The sequence below is a fragment of the Thermobia domestica genome, chromosome 8 (genome assembly GCF_964235325.1).
Source record: "Thermobia domestica chromosome 8, izTheDome1.hap1.1, whole genome shotgun sequence".
In the NCBI taxonomy this organism is placed as follows: domain Eukaryota; kingdom Metazoa; phylum Arthropoda; class Insecta; order Zygentoma; family Lepismatidae; genus Thermobia; species Thermobia domestica.
This window is the reverse complement of record NC_137461.1, coordinates 46,233,540-46,253,867: the sequence shown is the minus strand read 5'-3', so window position 1 is coordinate 46,253,867 and position 20,328 is coordinate 46,233,540. Positions and strand designations below refer to the sequence as shown.

The window sequence follows — 20,328 nt, the reverse complement described above, 5'->3', positions numbered from 1 at the left end:
TCGGACGTTCAATCCCAGTACGTTAGGATCGTTCGCATTCGCATTTTTTCGTCGCTTCTCGCAATTCGCAGATTGGAACTAGTCGAGCACAGACAAAGGATATATATATGCTTTCCTTTGTCTGTGTAATCGGGGAACTTTGTCTGTGTAATCGGGGAACTCCAATTTATTTGCATGTGCTGGGTAATTCGCTTTTGGTACATTGGAAGCGCAGCCTTAGATGTTTCAATCTCCTTGGTTTTATGACTTTGTAGGCAGGAACATAAATAGGGGAGGGTTCCCTTCTGCCAGCAGCAAAGTGAAAGTGAGGGAATTGACGGCGTTTTAAATTGTAGCTATAGGAATAGGTTTTCCAATATTATTTGTAATTTTGGAAGTGATAGCTAGTATTGCTTTTATATCTGGTATTTAGTTCTAAGATTTATGTAAAAATGGCAGTGACATTAAGTGAAGGCGCATTGCAGGTAATGGACTACTATTGTGTGAAATCTTGTTTCAAACGATTAAGAACAAAGAGAATTGATTGGGTTTGTTTGATTTGATTAGTTACGAGTTCACTAATTTTGCAATAATTTCTTTAGTTAGGTATAGATTTAGTATAAGAGTCCGTTGAATAAATACTTCATGTATAATAAAAAAAAAATGACATAATTTGCGTGTAACATTTTACATTCATTTTATGGTGTAGCCCAAAGTTACACGCACCACATTTTGCAAAATTTACAAGTACAAATTTGTTCAGATAGAGATTATGGGTGCCACATTATAACATTGTCCATCAATTATTAGATTTTAAATAATGGGTGAAGTTTTACTTTGGTCATTTCATTCCATGAATTTATTCTACGAAGCTTATTCCGTGCAGTTTTACTATACGGGTCCATAGTATAAGTAGTAGTACAACTAGGGGTAGCAATAGGAGTAGGAACGGGTTAGAAGCCCCGTAGGGGTTCGTTGGATTCTGTTCTCGACATAAAATGGGCAAATTAAAGATTTCCCCATATTTTTCTGCCCATTTTACAATTTATAGGTCCGTATAGTAAAACTGCACCGTGAAGTTTGTGCAATTATTTTAAACATTCCCAGATTCAAATGCTGATAGATTTAGAACTATGGTAACTTGCCAGGCCGGTAGTCAGCCCAAAAATATAGGAGGGGGGGGGGATCCAACCATAGTATAGTCCATCACTATATTATAACTCATTTGGAAGCCTGCCATGAGAATTTTAGGGGGAGTAGTAAAAAGTTAGGGGGTTCGGCCCCACTAGACCCCTGGAAACGGGTCTGTAATTTGCCCATCCTAATCCAAGGTTGTAAATTACTGGTCCACCTTCACTGGATGCGGGTCAGTGATATAGATGATCCAGAAGAGCCGAAAATCTATTATTAGATGATCAGAAGAAAATGATACACGTTTTCGGATCTTCCGGGTCACCTATACCACTAACCCGCATCTCCTTAGCCCCTCCGACAAAATCACAATTTTCTATATAAATATAGCAGGACAATCTTCGACTATTTCAAAAAACCTAAAGTGTTATTATTTTACAAAAAGTTAAATACTTCTTCAAAACGTGGGGGGCAAGTCCCCCTAACCCCCCGACAGCAATAAACATTTCTACACACGTATGGCGCAAAACCCTCTAACCCAAAAAATTAACATATTCTTATTTTAAAAACGTAATATGTTCTCCAAGAAGAGGGTTAAAATATTCTTGAAAAATATAGGGAGGCAAGCCCCCAACCCCCACAATAATAAAATGTTCATTTAAAAAGCAAACAAAAAATACTTTTAAAAAATCACATGACAATGACGTATATACTCAGCCAATAACAATATTACGAACTAACACATAATTGCCCACAGAAAACTGAAGACATACCCAACTCATTCACAAAATAGTCAGTGCTAATAACACAATGGATTACATCGAAGGTCTAACATTTGTGAACTTCGGGGAAAAAATTCGAAACAGATAGCAAATGCATAGAGTTCTCCAAAACATAGGATTAATACCGAGTGAAAATCAAACATTCGAATGTGAAAAGTGCGTAAACTTAATGAAATCTGTAAAAGACAAAACTGTAACGCTAAGCTACCGATATAAATGCACCAACCGAAAGCTTAAACACAACGAAGAAGGGTGCACAAATTCTATAAACCCAACATGTAATACCTGGCTGTACACACGAAACTAAAAGGGACCATTAATCTTGAACCTACCTTAATACACGTCTAAACTTAATCACATTTGAAATGTGTAGTGATAAAATAAGAACAAAAAGCTACAGTAAGAACCACCATATTTCTCTTCCGGCACAAAGAGCACAAATAAACAATAAGGAAACCGAACCAATTTATTAAAGCCAAAGTAAACATAAAAGTGAATGAGTGAAAATAGGAACCACGTATTAGACTATACACAAAGGTTGGCAGTCAGGGTGGAAAAAAGTGATTTTTTAAAAGAAATCATTTTTGATGATTTTTTTGATTAAATCAAATCTTTCTCCTCGTATAATACAAGTCGCGAACTGAAGAAAAAGCATTACGAATTAGTATTAAATGCCAATTATACCATTGAAGTGAAAGTATTGGGGTTGAATTTTGAATTAATCCCCAATCGTTAACCTATATCAATACCAAACAATGTTTCTTAACAATTTTAAATTATGGCTTTTTTTTTGGGGGGGGGGGGGGGTAAATTATAGACTTTCAGTCAAGCATCATCCCTATTTATCCTAGGATCATTGTTCATACCTTCTTCTCTTCAGAACAAAACAACCTTTAAAACGGTAACATTCACATTTTCCCTATCATGTCCCTGAAGCGGAAAATTTTGAGAGAAGTCGGGATTTTTTCTGATTTTTTTTCTTTATTTATTTATTTATTTTGATCCCTTCTGGTCTCACCAATGTTAACACACAGATCTCAAAATCAACTGGGAAATACTAAGGGTGTACTAAATATATGTACAAAATTTCAAGCTTCTATCTTGAATAGTAAGTGTGGGAAAAATATTTAACAATGAGCTACGAACATCCCCACAATACCCCAGATGACCTGGATGTAATATAAAAATTTCCTCAGACATCCTTATTTATCCTAGAATCATAATTTGTACATTATTCTGTTCAGAATAAAACAGAGTTTCAAACGGTACCATTCAAATGTCTCCATCCTGTAGGCTATCTGGGGCTGGAAAATCACGAAAAAAGGGATTTTCTTTTAAGAAACATCTTTTTTTATATATATATATTTTTACCCCTCTGTACCGCCTCTGTTTAAAGGCAAGGATCTGAAACAAATCTGAAAAAATACTAAGGGGTGCAGTGAATGATTGTTCAAAATTTCAAACTTCTAGATGCAAAAGTAAGCCCGCGAAAAATAATATCCCCAAATATCCCAGATTCTCGCATAAAACAGGATCTCAGGTAACAGTTTCCTGATACATCCCTATTTATCCTGAGATCATGGTTCATACATCATTCTAGGGGCTGCGGTGGCTCAGTGGTTGAGCGTTCACCTCTAGTGCTTGGGGTCCCGGGTTCGATCCCAGCCCCGCCAAGTGGACTTTGTGGTGGACAAACACCGTATGCGTGGGTTTCCTCGGTGTTCCCCCGTTTCCTCCCACTTTCTTCATTCCGCCATTTCACTCATCTCTTATCATCACCGTCTCCTTTAGCCTAACCGGCATAACCGTGGGACGTAAAACTCAAAAGATTTCATTACACTTTCATACATCATTCTCTTCAGAATAGAACAGCATTTCCCAATCGGTGTGCCGCGGTGAAATCGAAACAAAATTATTAATTCTATAGCAATCAGATTGCAAGACATAAGGGAAAGTGTATATTTGTATTTCACATTACTATGAACCTCTACTATGAATCTACAATTTTAAGTTTCATACCGTGTACAATTTTAATGTTGAAAAAAGTATTTGTTATCATTGTTATGACCATTGTTGCTTCTTTATTGTTGCAGACTATTTCGTAGCTTGAAATTTTAAAATATCATTCAATGCTTTCGACAAAGCAAACATGCATACAAATTGCCTACATTTGTGTCTTAAAAGTAAAAGAGATATATTTGTCCGTTCGTTATTTAATGATCTATCTTCTTAATGAAAGGTTGGATACAGTTTTTGAAAAAAAAAAAAAAAAAAAAAAAAAAAAAAAGCGTAGTTTTGCAAACCAGAATCCAATGTTTCATTGAATTGTTTTCTGTTTTTAAGTTAGAATGAAAAGTAAGCATAATATTTAGCCATGGGGGAAAACCAGTGATTGAGCTTTCTTCTCTGTGAGAAAGATCATTAATCACAGAAAAAAATACCACGGTATTTTATATTTACAAATAATATCTATGAGTGTGCCCTGAGAATTCGTTACAATCGTAGTGTGCCGCAAGTTGAAAAAGGTTGGGAAACGCTGGAATAGAACAACCTTTCAGATGGTACCATTCATTTGTCTCCATCTTAGGCGGCAAAATCACGAAGAAAGCTATTTTTTGTTAAAAATAACTTTTCTTTTTCATTTTTGCCCTTCTGGACCCCCTGTTTCCGCGTAAAGATCTGAAATCATCTGAAAAATACTAAGGGTGCACTGAACGAGTGTGCAGAATTTCAGTCTTCTGAATGCAGGATGTAGGCCCGCCAAAAATAGTAAAAATAGGCACAACAAAAAATATTTTGTAAATTTATGACGTCATCACATCCTATGTCTCGACGCAGAGAGGCGTGAAAGCATATGTAACGTGCTCTACAATGCCTTCAGTCCTGAAAAAACGAAGTGAAAAGCTTTATTGGTACTTCTTTAATCGAATAATGGAGATTTTATCCTATCACCTAAAAATAGGTGATATAATTTAAAAGGTTAAGCGTTAAGAGTGGACTGGAGCTTTGCGAGGATGCCGTGAAAAATGGGATAAATTTAACATAGGATTTTTTCAATTTTGCATGATATCACGACCTACACTGCTCGTTTGGAGAAAATCGTAAAGCAGGGTTATACATTTAACAATATTATTCAAATTCATGAAGTATTCATAAAGTATGTGTGTGTAATTTGCTCAAAATTATTAATTTCATTTTTTAATTCCCCATAAGGAAATGAAGATTTACCACTAAACCCGATACCGCTTTTTAGAGAAAGTAATGAGAATTAGCAATTGAGGTGCATACCTTCATAATCTTTGATTCGTCTTTATTGACCCTAAAATTTTCTTATTTCTTATTAATCATTATCTACAGAGAAAATGCTAATTAAATTAAAGAGTGCACATTCTCTTAGTAATTAATGTTTAAAAAGTTCGGCATTTTCCCGTTAGATGACTCTGTTCAAAAATGTAGCCGGAGGAAGCAGGCTTGCGTTCGTCTTCCGCGACCGGGTATTTACAATTGCTGTCCGATGCCGACACACCGCGGGTGGTGGAGGATGTCACCAAACACAGTATGAGCGGTTATTTATTGCTGGTCGAAGGAAAGTGGGTGAGAGTGACAGATCTGTAGTTGCCACATTTTTTTCTTTTTGTGTTATTTCTAAAGTTTTTTTTTTTTTTTTAAAAAAAGCGCTGTATTAAAACAGAATACCTAAGAATTTTGTATACGAGGAAACGATTGCAAAATTGCTAATATATATAAAAAAAGTGATCAGTAAGTGATAATAATAATAAAACCTAAGTAGGTTTTAAATGACCACATTTGATTTTTTTTTAATTAACTACTGAATCCGTAATGATTTAAAGAAACAAGCAATTGGAATTGTGCAGCCCAAAAAATCATGATTATGACAAAAACACAATAATAAATTCACGCAATGTTCATTTGTAATTTGTACTTGAGCAAATTAAGCCTAATTTATTGTTAGTATATATAGTATTAGATTAGTGTTGCCTCCGAGATGGTAAGTATTTTGTAAATTCGAGATGAGATTAGAAAAAATGACAATTCTCGTCTCATTTTCGAGACTAGAATCGAGACGAGAGATAAATTTCACGAGTCTGACAGGCAACTCTAGTTTATCCCAGTCTTAGTTCTCAAATTTTGTTTATTGATACATGAATCATAGTATAAAAGTCATAAATTGATCAAATGATTGTACTAACACAATGTAGAATATTTATCATTTTTTAAAAAAGATACGCAAGTCATTAAACCATATACTCCAATGTTAAATATGGTTTGAATGTTATATCACTCCCTTCATGAACCTCTCGTTACGCTCAAGGATTCTGATAACTTCTAGATGAAATTAATACAAGTGAATTTTAAAACTACGGAAGACTCCCAAACCATCTGAATACAATACTCAAACTTCGAAGTAGTCTACATCTACAACTGGTTGTAATAGAGGAATAGTATCAAAGAAAGAACCTGTTCCTGAGTTCATATTAGATCTATATTTATTTATCTATCTATCTATCTATCTATCTATCTATCTATCTATCTATCTATCTATCTATCTATCTATCTATCTATCTATCTATCTATCTATCTATCTATCTATCTATCTATCTATCTATCTATCTATCTATCTATCTATCTATCTATCTATCTATCTATCTATCTATCTATCTATCTATCTATCTATCTATCTATCTATCTATCTATCTATCTATCTATCTATCTATCTATCTATCTATCTATCTATCTATCTATCTATCTATCTATCTATCTATCTATCTATCTATCTATCTATCTATCTATCTATCTATCTATCTATCTATCTATCTATCTATCTATCTATCTATCTATCTATCTATCTATCTATCTATCTATCTATCTATCTATCTATAGATAGACAGATAGATAGATAGATAGATAGATAGATAGATAGATAGATAGATATAGATAGATAGATAGATAGATATAGATAGATAGATAGATAGATAGATAGCGATACAGCATCGAAAACAAGAGAGCATAGATGAAAGGATAAAAATCTGAGGAAAGATACTATCAATTCGCCAATGCATATTTTTGGCAGCCATGAGAATTGTGCAGATTACTTCTACACAAGAAAACAATGCCCAAATGAAAAGTGCATTGTTCCTGAGTTGAAAGGGAAAAAAATGAAATGAAATCTTTGAGTTTTACGTCCCACGGTTATGCCGGTGAGGCTAAAGAAGACGGTGATGATGAGTCATGAATGAAATGGTGGAATGAAGAAAGTGGGAGGAAACGGGAGAACCCCGAGAAAACCCACGCACACGGTGTTTGTCCACCACTAAGTTCACTTGGCGGGAGCTGGGATCGAACCCGATACCCCAAGCACCAGAGGTGAACGCTCTACCACTGCGCCACCGCGCCCCCCTGAGTTGAAAGAATGTGGGCTACTTGAAAAAACTAATAATGTAGTAAGGCAGCTGAGTTTACACAGCAGAAGCCTTATTCAAGATGTCGACAGTAACCCAGTAGAGCACTACTACTCTGCAGTGGCAAAGTTCCTTGGAGGGAAACGAATTAATTACTCTGCTGGTCGTTCGCATGCTGGTAGATGTGCTGGTGCAGTAGTACGTCATAATACTGGATTTGCCTTAAGCTTCACAAGAAAATGTATAACAGTAGCCCCAGTGAAACCTCAAAGAAGTGCGAGACCACTAGAAAGAGGAAGATAGAAGCCAGGATTGATTCAGTGGAAAAAAGTGTTGGAAGTCTCTATTTCATGAAAAGAAACCGGATCATGATGCACATTATGGAGCACAAGCTCAAAAACCTGATTTGCCTTCTGCAGATTTCGAGAGAATACAGGGAATTCTTACATAATCTTAGGAAGTCAGATGATGAACGTAAAAGAATAGAGAGGATGACAGTAGCTCAATATCAAAGTGGCGAATGGCTGGAGCAACGTAGGAAACTTCTTACAGCTTCGTACTTCGGTCGGGTATGTAAGATGTTACCCACAACGAGTTGCAAGTCTTTAGTTAAGGAAATTCTCTACTCTAATTTTGACTGTGACGCTATGGCGTATGGAAGAATGAGCGAAGAAAGAGCGAAAAAGGATTTAGGAAGAAGGTTGGACGTTAGTATTGCTGAATGTGGACTCTTCATCGATGCTGCAGTACCTTTTCTTGGTGGAACTCCTGATGGCCTTATTGGAGAAAATAGTATCGTCGAAGTCAAGAACACTTCAACAGCAGCTTCCTTGACACCCGATGAAGCTACTCGTGCAAAAAAAAAATGTACAGTGTGGAATGTATCGAAAGATGGCCAAATTTGTGGCATTAATAAAAGTCATAATCATTATTATCAAATTCAGGGTCAATTGCATATTACCCAAAGAGATTATTGCATCTACGTAATGTGAACCCCTCTCGGGTTGAAAAATGAAACTATTGAGCGAGACAGCACATTCTGGAAAGAAAACATGCTTCCTCAGCTTGAGCGCTTTTATATGAACTGCCTTCTTCCAGAATTAGTAGATCCTCGCCATAGTAGATCCATGCCAATTAGGCACCCTTCTTACATATTAGAAGCCCAGGAAAGAAAGCAGTTGGCCCGTAAGAGACCATCAGAAACAGAGCCATCAACGTTTCAGACTGATTTCAAGACGGTGGAAAATCTGTGGTTTGTGAATTGTAAATTTATGTAGCACAGGTAGTAGCTATTCACATTCTTATATGTCATTTTATTAGGATGAGAATTTTATCTCTTTGTGAGGATTTTGTCTAATTTCTCAATTCCCAGGGAATTCTTACATTTTATTTTCTAATTGAGATATAGAGCATCTTATACTTTACATCTTAAAATTCCGCACTTTATGTTGAACAGTAACTTCCATTTGTAAATTTCTTGCAAGAAATCATTAAAAAAAAAAAAAAAAAAAAAAAATTCCCTTCTTTTATAAGTAAGGTATTGACACACGGATAAATATTTACCGCAGGATGTAAAGTATAACCTGCTCTATACAAACGATAAGCTTATGTTATTTAGCATTTTACAATTACAATTCAGGAGTTGCCAGCAAAACCTCCAAAACTAGGAACTATACAAGTGTGCGGAAATGAGAAAAAGCATTTTAGAATTGTATACTTTTAGAATTGTATACAGGACAAAATATTCAGTGTTCTAACATGAAATTTTGATGGCAGAAGCACAAGATACTCTAAATTTACTGTGTAATTTCTGCGGCGATCCGATGTAGTTTCAAAATGGCGGCGATTTTAAAAAATGATCGCCGTATTTTCAGAGGCTTATACATCATGACCTGTGGTGCTTTTTTACAGAATCGCTAGTCTAATTACGTGCGTTTTTTTTTTCTTCAGATTTTGGGGTTTTGCCGGCAATCCCTTAATTGTACATTTGAAAAAAAAAATCCTGTATAAAGTATGTTTTATTTATATATTGCACTATACAGTATTTTCTCTATTGTTGCAGTTTCTCAGATACTTCATTTTTTTTAAATATGTACTGTATTTTTTGAAACCATGTGTTATCACTCAGCATGTACCGTGGTATTCAAAAATATGTCGCTTGTCTTATGGACTATGCATAAGAAATGAGATTTTTTGATCACCACTGTACAATGTAGCCATGTATTAGTTATTTCCTTTTGTGTAACTGTATTTATTTGGAACAGAAATGAGTTTTTACGTAATTTATATATTGATTTTCTATAAGTGCTGGGTGGTACGAGCTTTCTTAAATAACGTGGTGAGATTTGACACAGTAAAAGCTGCTTGCTTTACAAGTTCGTTTGGTGCATTATTTAGTCTATTTTGTTTGCCTTTTTGCATTAAACATTATATATCACATGTTTTGCTAACGTGTGCAATACCTCAGAATTACTAACAAATTAAATCCGAAATAAGAGTAGATACCAAATTCTATATTGGGATAGGTTATACAAAAAAGCCCTTGGATACTTATGTATAACATGAATTTTTAATGAAAATGATCATTTCATAGATGCGGTATGATTACCAATTATTCGTTCTGTTAATATTGTGATGTGTACAAATAATAGGAAATTTATTGGCTTTGCTGTTTTTTTTTTTTTTTTTTTTTTTTTTTAACGATGCTGCTCATTTCATTCAGTAAAGTTTATGTGATGATTTCAGTGTCATAAAGACTTTAAGCTGTAGATGTGAATATTTTATTGTGTTATTTTAGATGGTGAATGAAAACTAAGATAACTTTCTTCTGAAAGAAAAAGGAAAGAAAGAAAAAGAAGTAGATCCTCCCAACTAAGCTTTTGTGAATTGAGAAAATGCATAGCAAAATTGGTCGGGATTCGACCCACCCACCTCCTGATTACCGGTAATCAGAAGGTACGTGGTTCGAAACCCGTTCAAGACAGAAATGTTCTAAATGTATTTTCTCAATTCACTATCTACATAAGGTTTCTATGGAAGAAAACATAATGTTTTGTGGTTGAAATATTCCAAGTTCTGAAGGTAGATATAATGTAGTTGACCACCGTAATCTTGCTTTTATTACTCATATCATGTAAATAATATGATAACAACTGTATACTCTCATTAAATTGGAACTTGCACGAGAAAAAAAAAACTCAAACTATTTAATGAAATCTAAATCTTTGTAATAATGGAGGACCAACTCTGTAAATCAAATTCATATATAAGTTTATTGTCACGTGAAAATTTGTAAAAAGGAGCACAAGGATATAGATTTTGAAAACGATTATAAATAAATTGTAACATCTTTTAAGCTCATTCTTAGGTCCATATCAGACAAAAAGTGAGCGAGCGATGTTGTAGATTGGTTGCTATTTTTCAAGCTCCAAATTTTGTTACTGAGAAGAACACATACACAAACTACCCCCAGTAATCCGTGAGGTTTTATTTATTTTTTTTTTAATGTTTTATCTGTAATGGCATAAAAGGAAATATGTAATGATATATTTTTTTTATTTTTTTTTTAATATTGTTTTTCAGGCTGAAATCATATCTTTAAAATGATTTGTCGCTCTGTTGCACGTTCCAGACCTCCAGAGTGGCATAGTTGTCACTTTGTCTTTGTCAATCACGCGCTTTCTCGTTTTGTCTGACATTCGCCTTAGTCCTACGATTTAGTTTCGTGATCCATTTACATGGAGGAACAGATCTATAAAGAGAAGAAAACAAAGGGTGATTTTCAGTTTACTCTTACTATTGATTTGCAAATAATATGTGATTACACAAATCGTGCACATTAGGATAGCCACATGGATCAGGATTTGAAGTAAGGATGCACAGGTTCGAATTTGAGTTACGAAACAAGGTGCTGATTTTAATTTCGGAGTCTGGAGCGGTTCGATCTTGGTCGCGATCCAGGAATTCAAAGCATATTCAAAAAGTTATTTTAATAACTTGAACGTGTTTCTTTATTTTAGTAACATCGCGTTGCGAAGCCCGAATACTACTTCACTTCTACCAACCCTTTGTTGTTATATATAGTCTGGAGGAAATTCATCGAAACAAAAAAATTCAGTATGTCAGATTACTGGCGCAAATCCCGGGGGCATGTCCCCTCCAATCTTGGAACTGGGGGGGACTGTCGCCTCAATAATCCGATTTGAAATGTGGTTTTTGGGGAGAAATGTGATGATTTGTGTCCGATCGTCACAAAGGAAAGTGAGATGAAACTGATGTCCCCCCACAATAAGCCTCAAAATCGCTTAAAAAATAAACAAACAAACAAAAAAGGTTATGGGAACGGTCTTACCCTCCCCCCTGAATGTTGAAGACAGATTTGCGCTGCTGTGTCAATGTTTCTTGAGTGTTTCTTCCTAAATTGCGGGTGCTGAATCGGAATTTCCCTGTTATACAAATGTACACCTTGAGCATTTTCAGTAATTCAAGATGACGCCTGTAAAAGTGATGATAATGTTTCTGAAATATTTTATCAATATGGCTACCGATTTTTTTTTTTTTGGGGGGGGGGGGGATTCCAACAAGAATGTAAAAACGTATATGAAATTGATGAAAAACAAGATATCCAAAATGGAAAATTCAGATTCAGGACCCTCAAGCTAGGTACACTCATGTCTAAAATGATTGTCGCATATCTATAACTGTCTTCTTGTAAGAATAAAATTTGATAATGATTTTGGAGGCTACTTTTAATACTGATGCTATGTGAATAAGGGAAATGTATATTTGTGGTAAATTTCATAGGAAAAGAATTACAAGTACGATAATTGGAATGAGTAAAACAAAACGTTGCTAAATGGACAAGAAAGTTTTATTTTTGTTTTATTGTTTTTTTTGACATGAAATTTGCCACATACATGTCTTTGCCGATTATATACATACTAACATTATAAGAAATACCGGGCGAATTCGTTATCAAACTATATTCCTTCAACAATCAACAACAAATTTATAGATATGCGACAATATTTTGGACATGAGTGTACATACTTAGGTATAGTGTAATTTTGGGTTAGGTCTTGACGTTTTTTCCTGACACAACAGCTTAGTAGAACAGGCTTTCCGTGACGATTTGCAAGCATCAGAATCCCGGCCGTTTGCGCTTATAGGTCTCCTGATCCGAGGCTATACAGAGACGAGACCTACAGTTTGAAGTGGAACCGAACCATTACTTGGGTATTCATCCGAAGCGTTGGACTTCCAGCAGGGTTTAAACCTGCGACCACACACGTCGAAAGGAGGCGAGAGTTTCCGGTCTCAATCCGTGGATATAACGTCGAGGTAATGACCAAATATAGTGCTGAGACGCTGTTTATTTTCTCGCGCGGCTTGTGCTTGGAAGTCCTTGGTTTGATCCAGAGTAGCTCGTTGTGAGAATCATAGAGCCTGGTTTTAGTTACATTTCGTTAGTACAAGTGAAGAAAAAAAGTATTAAAATACTAAGTATTTATTTTTCACAGAGTATAGCGAAATAGTCGACTTGCACAGCATTTGTGTTTTTTGTTCTTACGATAACTGCCGCACACGAGTACCGATTCGAATTAAACTTTCACACATTCCTTATTATGGTTCAAAGTATAAGTCAAGTTTGTTGGGGAAGAGAATCGTACAAGGGTAGGAGGTGAAAACGCCTCTAGAAGTGCAAAGATGTAGAAAAATGAAGGTAACTCATATTAAAAATGAATTTAATGACTATTTTCTGTTATAAGAGCTTCATAAATGTGCAAACATACTATATATGGCTTCCGAAAATGGATTCCAGAACTATATATGGTTTCGGAAAAGAAATAATCACGTCTTTTAATTGCTGTTCAATCTCAAACGAGAAGCAGCATTTGTTGAAAGAAAAATAGTTGCACCAACATGAACGAGAAAAAAAAATTGGCGACGAGAATGAATTCAATCTTAAAATATGTAGAAATAATAACGGATCGCCATTCTTTTGAATTGATTTTGAACTTAACATCCTCTTTAGCAGCGAGGCTATATGAGACGTGGACCTACTGATTAACGTGTAATCCGAACCACATGAGCTCCCACCGGAAATCGAACCCGAGTCTCACACGCCAAATGCGCGTATGCTAACTTCTTAGCCACGAAGGAGTTCTCGCTACTCTTTGTACATGAGTGAAAAAAAGGATAAATGCACGTGGTTTATTCTTTGGTTTGGGTGTGACGTACTGAACATAAGAAATATGAAATACTGACGCGGAACTCTTTGAAATTGACGATTTATTACTTTTGTTTTCCACGAGCTGTCAACAAATTGGACAGTGAGGCATATAATTGACATGCGACATTTCTTTTCAAATGTAATGTAATGTGTTTTTATATGCCTGAAGATAACGAGATAAATTGATTGGGAAATCCATTAATGAGATATTGGATTTCAAAATTATTATTATTTTCATTTTCTAACATGAAATTGGCAAAACGAAACAAATACGCATTCTCTTCTGTGTTCAAATCGAAAGCAGGAAAAAAAAAAAAAAATACATGCCATCTTTCCAAAGCGAGCCCAAGTAAGTTTTTTTTTTTTCCGCATCGAAGCTTCCTGGTCACCAGTCACCACGGCCTTCTCTCTCTTTTGAGGGTCATGGCTCACCCCCGAAAGAATGGTTAGCAGATACTCCTCCTGTAAGGGCACCCTGCTGCGTTCAAGAAGGGGTGGAGAGAAACAGCCAAGACATATGCCATATACCTGGAGCTTCTGCCTTCCGCCACAAGGCGCTGTTTGACAGTTCCAAAAGAACAAGAAAGCTAGAATGTAGAATCTGAATCATGCTCCAGTCCACTCTTAAGGAAAAAGTACAGCAACGCTTATCAAAGTGACATTTTTTTTCCCACAAAAGTTACTGATATTTGGCAGGGGCATTTTTTAAAGGAAATTGTAACTAGCTTGCGGCATGAAATACATAAATTTTGCCTAAAGTTATAAAATCTTTAAAAAAAAAAAAAATTTAGAGGGGATAGGACACTTCTAAATACGCCCTATTATCTGAGAACAAATATATAGACGCGCACACAAAAGAATCTTCGTCTTAAATGTCGATGGTGATTTCCCCGTTGGAATAGTTAACGATTTACAATATAAACCCTATGTTACGAAGAGAAGAAACCAGGATTGTCCTGTTACCCGTTCAAAACGGGATTTTCCCTAATCCCTCTGCATGACACTTGTTTTCATACTATGCTGTACATACTGTACATTTGAGTCTCATTGTATTATGATTATCATCTTCCATAATCGAAATAACAGATCATACACAGGACTTTACTTATTTTCACTTTAAATTACTTCGAAATTTGATTTAAATCAACGATTTTTATTTAAAAAATCAAGTGATTTAAATCAGACTGATTTAAATCAATCCACTTCACTTTAAATTACTTCGAAATTTGATTTAAATCAACGATTTTTATTTAAAAAATCAAGTGATTTAAATCAGACTGATTTAAATCAATCCACCTTGTTGGCAAGTAGCTCAAACCAACCTGAACAAAAATTAAAATAAAAATACTTAAACTAATACGAATAGGTAATATGGAACAAGCCTTCGAACCCACCGAACAAAAGCAATATATATCTGAAAATAATGAAGAGCATAATAAATAAATGGACTATTTTTAGCTGAAGGGATTCAGAAGCACGTAAAGAAGAGAAGATTTACAGGAAAAATGAGTTGAAGTAACGGAATTGTAATTGATTTCTGTATTATTTAAGAAAGGAATCGTATTGCTTGTTGTAGCACTGAGAAATGCAAAATGCTGTCGAGACTATATCTACTTACTGGAAGCGCACATAAGGGAATATGAATACAAATGTGCAAGTAGTTAGCCCTAACCTAACATAATCAAACCTAACCTAAACTAACTTTATAATAATAGAAATAAGGGAAATTTTTATCATTTTTTCGAAAATAAAGCTGGACCTCTCTAACGATGAAACGATCGCCTAGATATTTATGTTATTATTCTCTTACGGCGCGGCATGTACTCTTGTTGCATGACAATATTGGGCTTGTATTTCATATGTTAAGTATTATACATTAATTGTTTGATAGCCCAGACGCATCGTGTTTTATATATTCGTGGCGAAGATCCAACCCAACCTTCGTCTTGTGTTTACCATACATATAGTATACGGTGAATTAAAGTTGCTAGGAGAAATTAATTTTGACATGTTACTGGATATTTTGTTGCGTTTTCGTGGGGGACCGAGATACTGCGGTACTAAGATTTTTCTTGTTAAGATATTGTACTTGATTGTTTTTGATTTTCCTCATTTATTGTTTGACAAAGTGCATCAGGAATTTTCCATTTTGTTTCGGGTCACCCTTGAGCCGTCCCTAAACGACATTCAGTTGTTTATTAATGGAATCTACGATTAAAAACAATAAACATTTCATTTTAATTTGCTTCAAACCAACATGTTCTGGAATTATGCATTTTCCCAACAAATTTTCTTCCTGTAATAACTCCCAAAATGGAATATTTCCGTACCCAGGTTGATTACTTTTTGGCTTACTGTGGTATCAGGAAATCATCTTCCAAACGCTGTTGGAGATGTTTACAAACACCTTGTAGATAAATGAATAAAACTTGTCGATTCCTAGCACTTGATCTACAGTACTCTAAACCAAAAGGGCTTTTTCATGTTCGGGGAAACTTTTTTTTAAATATTTATCTGAGTAAGCCACTGTAGTGGTTTTAATGGTAAAATTATTTATTCTCATCACTAGAGGCAGCATGATGAATCATATTGCTTTTCGTGATAGAATTTCAAAAAATCCATGGAATGTGTAGGATATGTCGCCTAGTATTCTGTACATTATTTATATTATATGTACACTCATATGATCTTTGATAAATTAGTTTTATTCTCTTTCAGACAATAAAGACTGGACTACGGTATACGGATCCTATTATTTTGCAGATTCTTGTAAGTATCTTTTTTTTTTCCTGCTAAGAATCTAGTAAACACAACTGTATTTCTGAAAATTAAAAAAATGAAATCTTTAATAAGTTTAACAGCCCACGGTAATGCCGGGTAGGCTAAAGGAGACGGTGATGAGAAATGAATTAAATGATGGAATGTGGTAGCAGCGATAATACGGGAGAGATTATCGTTGAATAAATGTAATACTCAATGTCCGAAAACGGAGAGATTTAATTTAAATAAATTAGAAGAGAGCCAGGTAAGAGAGGAATACCAGATTGAAGTTTCGAATAGATTCTCGGTTTTAGAAGACTCGGAGTGCACTAGTGTTGAGGATACTTGGATTGAAATTAGAGATAGCATTAAAAGTTCAGCAATAGAAAAATTGGGACACGCGGAAATACGTAGGAACAAACCATGGTTCGACCAAGAATGCATTAAACTAGTAGAGAAGAGAAAACAGGCAAAATTACGATGGCTACAAAATCCGAATGAAATAACTACACAAAATTTCGCAGATATCAGGCGGGAAACTTCCAAAACTTTTAGAACAATGAAACGGGATTTTTTGAAAGCGAAAATTAAGGAACTTGAAGATAATAGTAAAATTAAAAATATTCGGGACATGTATAAGGGGATCAGCGAATTTAAGAAAGGCTATCAACCTCGTGCTTATATATTAAAGAAATCTGACGGAACAGTTCTCACTGATACGGATAGCCTCTTAAATAGATGGAAAGATTTCTTTGACGATTTGCTGAACACGCAGCCAAAAACTAATGTGCGTGGAGAAAAGGAGATACACACCGCAGAACCGTATATTCCAGAACCCAATCGAATAGAAGTGAAAGCCGCTATAAAGAAATTAAAGAAACACAAATCTCCGGGTGTAGATGAAATTCCGGCTGAGTTAATTTTAGCTGGAGGCGAAAAATTGTGGAACAAGATACACAAACTCATTCTCCTTATCTGGAACAAGGAAGAATTACCACAAGAGTGGAAAGAGTCAATCATTGTTCCAATTCACAAGAAAGGCGACAAAACTGACTGTAATAATTATCGAGGCATTTCTCTTCTGTCAACATCCTATAAAATCCTTTCAAATATTCTGTTAGCAAGATTGACCCCATACGCAGATAAAATTATTGGAGACCAGTGCGGATTTAGACGAAATCGATCAACTATCGACCAAATATTTACCATTCGCCAAATACTCGAAAAGAAGTGGGAATACAATACCCCGGTACATCAACTATTTATTGATTTTAGAAAGGCTTACGACTCGGTTAGGAGAGAAACATTATACAACGTTCTTACAGAGCTTGGAATACCGAGAAAGCTAATTAGATTAATTAAGATATGTTTAAGTGAATCGCAAAGTAAAGTCCGGGTAGGAAAATTTTTGTCCACGAGCTTCCACGTCGAAAATGGCCTGAAACAAGGAGATGCGTTGTCGCCATTATTATTTAACTTTGTTCTGGAATACGCCATAAGGAAAATCAAAGATAGCAACCAGGACCTAGAGTTGAACGGCATTCACCAGGTTATGGCATATGCTGATGATGTAAATTTAATAGGGGATGATAGGAGAACAGTAGAAATAAATGCAGAGATCTTATTAAACGCTTGCAGGGACATGGGTTTAGAAGTAAATGCAGAGAAAACTAAATACATGGAAGTGCGTCGGGACCGTAATACGGCAAATTGTGAAGGCGTTAAAATATTAAATAATACTCTTGATAAAGTGGATACTTTCAAATATTTAGGATCAATATTAACAGACGAAAATCATATTCACGAAGAAATTAAATGTCGACTAAAAGCAGGGAATTCGTGTTACTATTCGGTTCAAAATCTCTTGTCGTCGCGAATTCTGTCGAGGAATTTGAAGCTTAAAATATATAAAACGATAATCATGCCTGTTGTTCTGTATGGTTGCGAAACATGGTCGCTTACTCTGAGGGAAGAACATAGACTGAAAGTATTTGAGAACAGGATCCTGAGAAGAATATTCGGACCCAAGAGGAACGAGAATGGGGAATGGCGGAAGCTTCATAACGAGGAACTACGTAGTTTATACGGTTTACCCAACATTGTTAGGGTCGTCAAGTCTAGGAGGCTTAGGTGGGCAGGTCATGTAGCTAGAATGGAAGAAAGTAGAAACGTTTTCAAAGTCTTGACTGGTAGACTCATAGGAAAACGACCATTAGGAAGACCTAGGCGCAGATGGGAGGATAATATTAAGATGGATCTCGCAGAGATAGGAATACAAAGTAGAAACTGGATCCAATTAGCTAAGGATAGAAGTCAGTGGAGAGCTTTTGTGAACGCGGCACTGAACCTCCGGGTTCCATAGGCCATAGAGTTAGTTAGTTAGTTAATGAAGAAAGTAAGAGGAAACGAGAGAACCCCGAGAAAAACCACACACACGGAGTTTGTCCACCACAAAGGTCACTTGGCGCGATCTGGGATCAAACCCAGGACCCCATGCACTAGAGGTGAACGTTCTACCTCGGAGCCACCGTCGACTGTATTTCTGTTCAGAGACTGTACTGTTGTGTGTAGGCGTAGATTTAAAATTCATTCTTGAAAACCTTTCATTCTTAAAGTGCCCTCTTGCCCACGATAGCCAAGGTGCTGTAAATTTCTATTTTGAGGTATCTGAGCAATATACATGAGTGTTAACAGCTATCATAATTCGTCAGGTGCTTGCAGAGGAAAGAATAAAAAACCTTCACGGCACCAAATCTCGTTCCACCAATTTTTTTGTAATTGTTTACTTTTATTAACGATCCAGTTCCGGCTAAAATGTATAGCCATGGAACGTAAAATTAAAGATTTCATTTTAAATCTGAACTATATGAAGGAATCGGATGCCATAGCAAATTGAAGCTCTATAATCACTGTGTCAACTTATGCGAAACCTGTCATAGAAACCGTTTGCTTTTTTTTTTTTTTTTTTTTTTTTTTTTTTATTTAAAGATAGAATTTTTACTATGTTTCTTAGTTACCAGCAATACTTGCAAAGTCGTCGATTGTCATGAAGTAAATGTATTTATTATTATGGTGATTATGTTAAATAATCACTGTTCTCTACCATCCAGCTTGTAGCATAGATGAGCCTCGATCCAACTACTGAGAGTCCATTCTAATTCAACCGCAGATCTATTCAGCTTGTGGATTACGAGGTGATTTGCACGTAGAATATTTAGATGGGGTTGCAATAAAACACAACTAGATTATGGTGGAGCAAACTACCATGGAATATACGAGGTGTGTTAAAGTAATGAGGCTGGCAACACTGCACGAACCACCAATGCTGCTGCCTCTGCCTTCACATGGCAGTTAAGTTAACCCTTGCCGTTGATTAAGTACAAGTTTGACCTTACTACAGTTGCTAAATATTGAGAGCATCTGAAGTGGTGTTTGTGAGGTGCAATACGAAAATGAACACACACGCAAACACAGAATTATATGAATGGTTCTGCTACATTTGTGGGGTGATCTGGATGGTTCCAGATTGTTCTAGAAAATTCTGTTCCATTGTGGAATTATATGAATGGTTCTAGATTGTTCTAGAAGTTTCTGTCACATTCTGGAATCTGGTATGGTCCAGATTGTTCTAGAAGGTTTGTAACATTCTGGAATAATCTGGTTGGTTCCACATTGTTTCAGATCTTTCATGATTTAGAAAGTTTTATGTAAAGAACGTAGAAAGTAATAAATACATTTCACTAGTTCCAGTTTTGTTAAATTTTTCGTTTTTATTCCATCACATTGAGCACATTAGTCAGAGGATGGATTTTTTTTTTTTTTTTTTTAAACAAAACCATTACGAAAAATTCCAGAACCAAAGTAGCATATTCCCCTTTTTGCTTTAGAGAAGCAGCTTCTGTATAATTCTGAGAATTTTTGGAATTGGTTTTTCTGTAATATTAAAGATAAAATGAACACATTAGCCACCGATGTTAAAACATAAGTACGGTATTGTTCATAAAAACCTGGTTACCTCAAAAAT

The 20,328-nt window shown here is 35.5% G+C and overlaps 1 protein-coding gene across 1 annotated transcript in view; it reads left to right on the top strand.

Annotated features, from left to right (window-relative positions):
* The first annotated feature begins 255 nt into the window (after positions 1 to 255).
* Positions 256 to 20,328, top strand: part of LOC145692871 (replication protein A 70 kDa DNA-binding subunit-like) — a 40,504-nt gene continuing 20,431 nt past the window's right edge. Inside the window, exons 1-2 of the mRNA XM_081768400.1 lie at positions 256 to 464; positions 16,263 to 16,313. Coding sequence (XP_081624526.1) covers positions 432 to 464; positions 16,263 to 16,313 — 84 coding nt within the window. The 5' untranslated portion in view covers positions 256 to 431. The remainder of the gene's footprint in view (positions 465 to 16,262; positions 16,314 to 20,328) is intronic.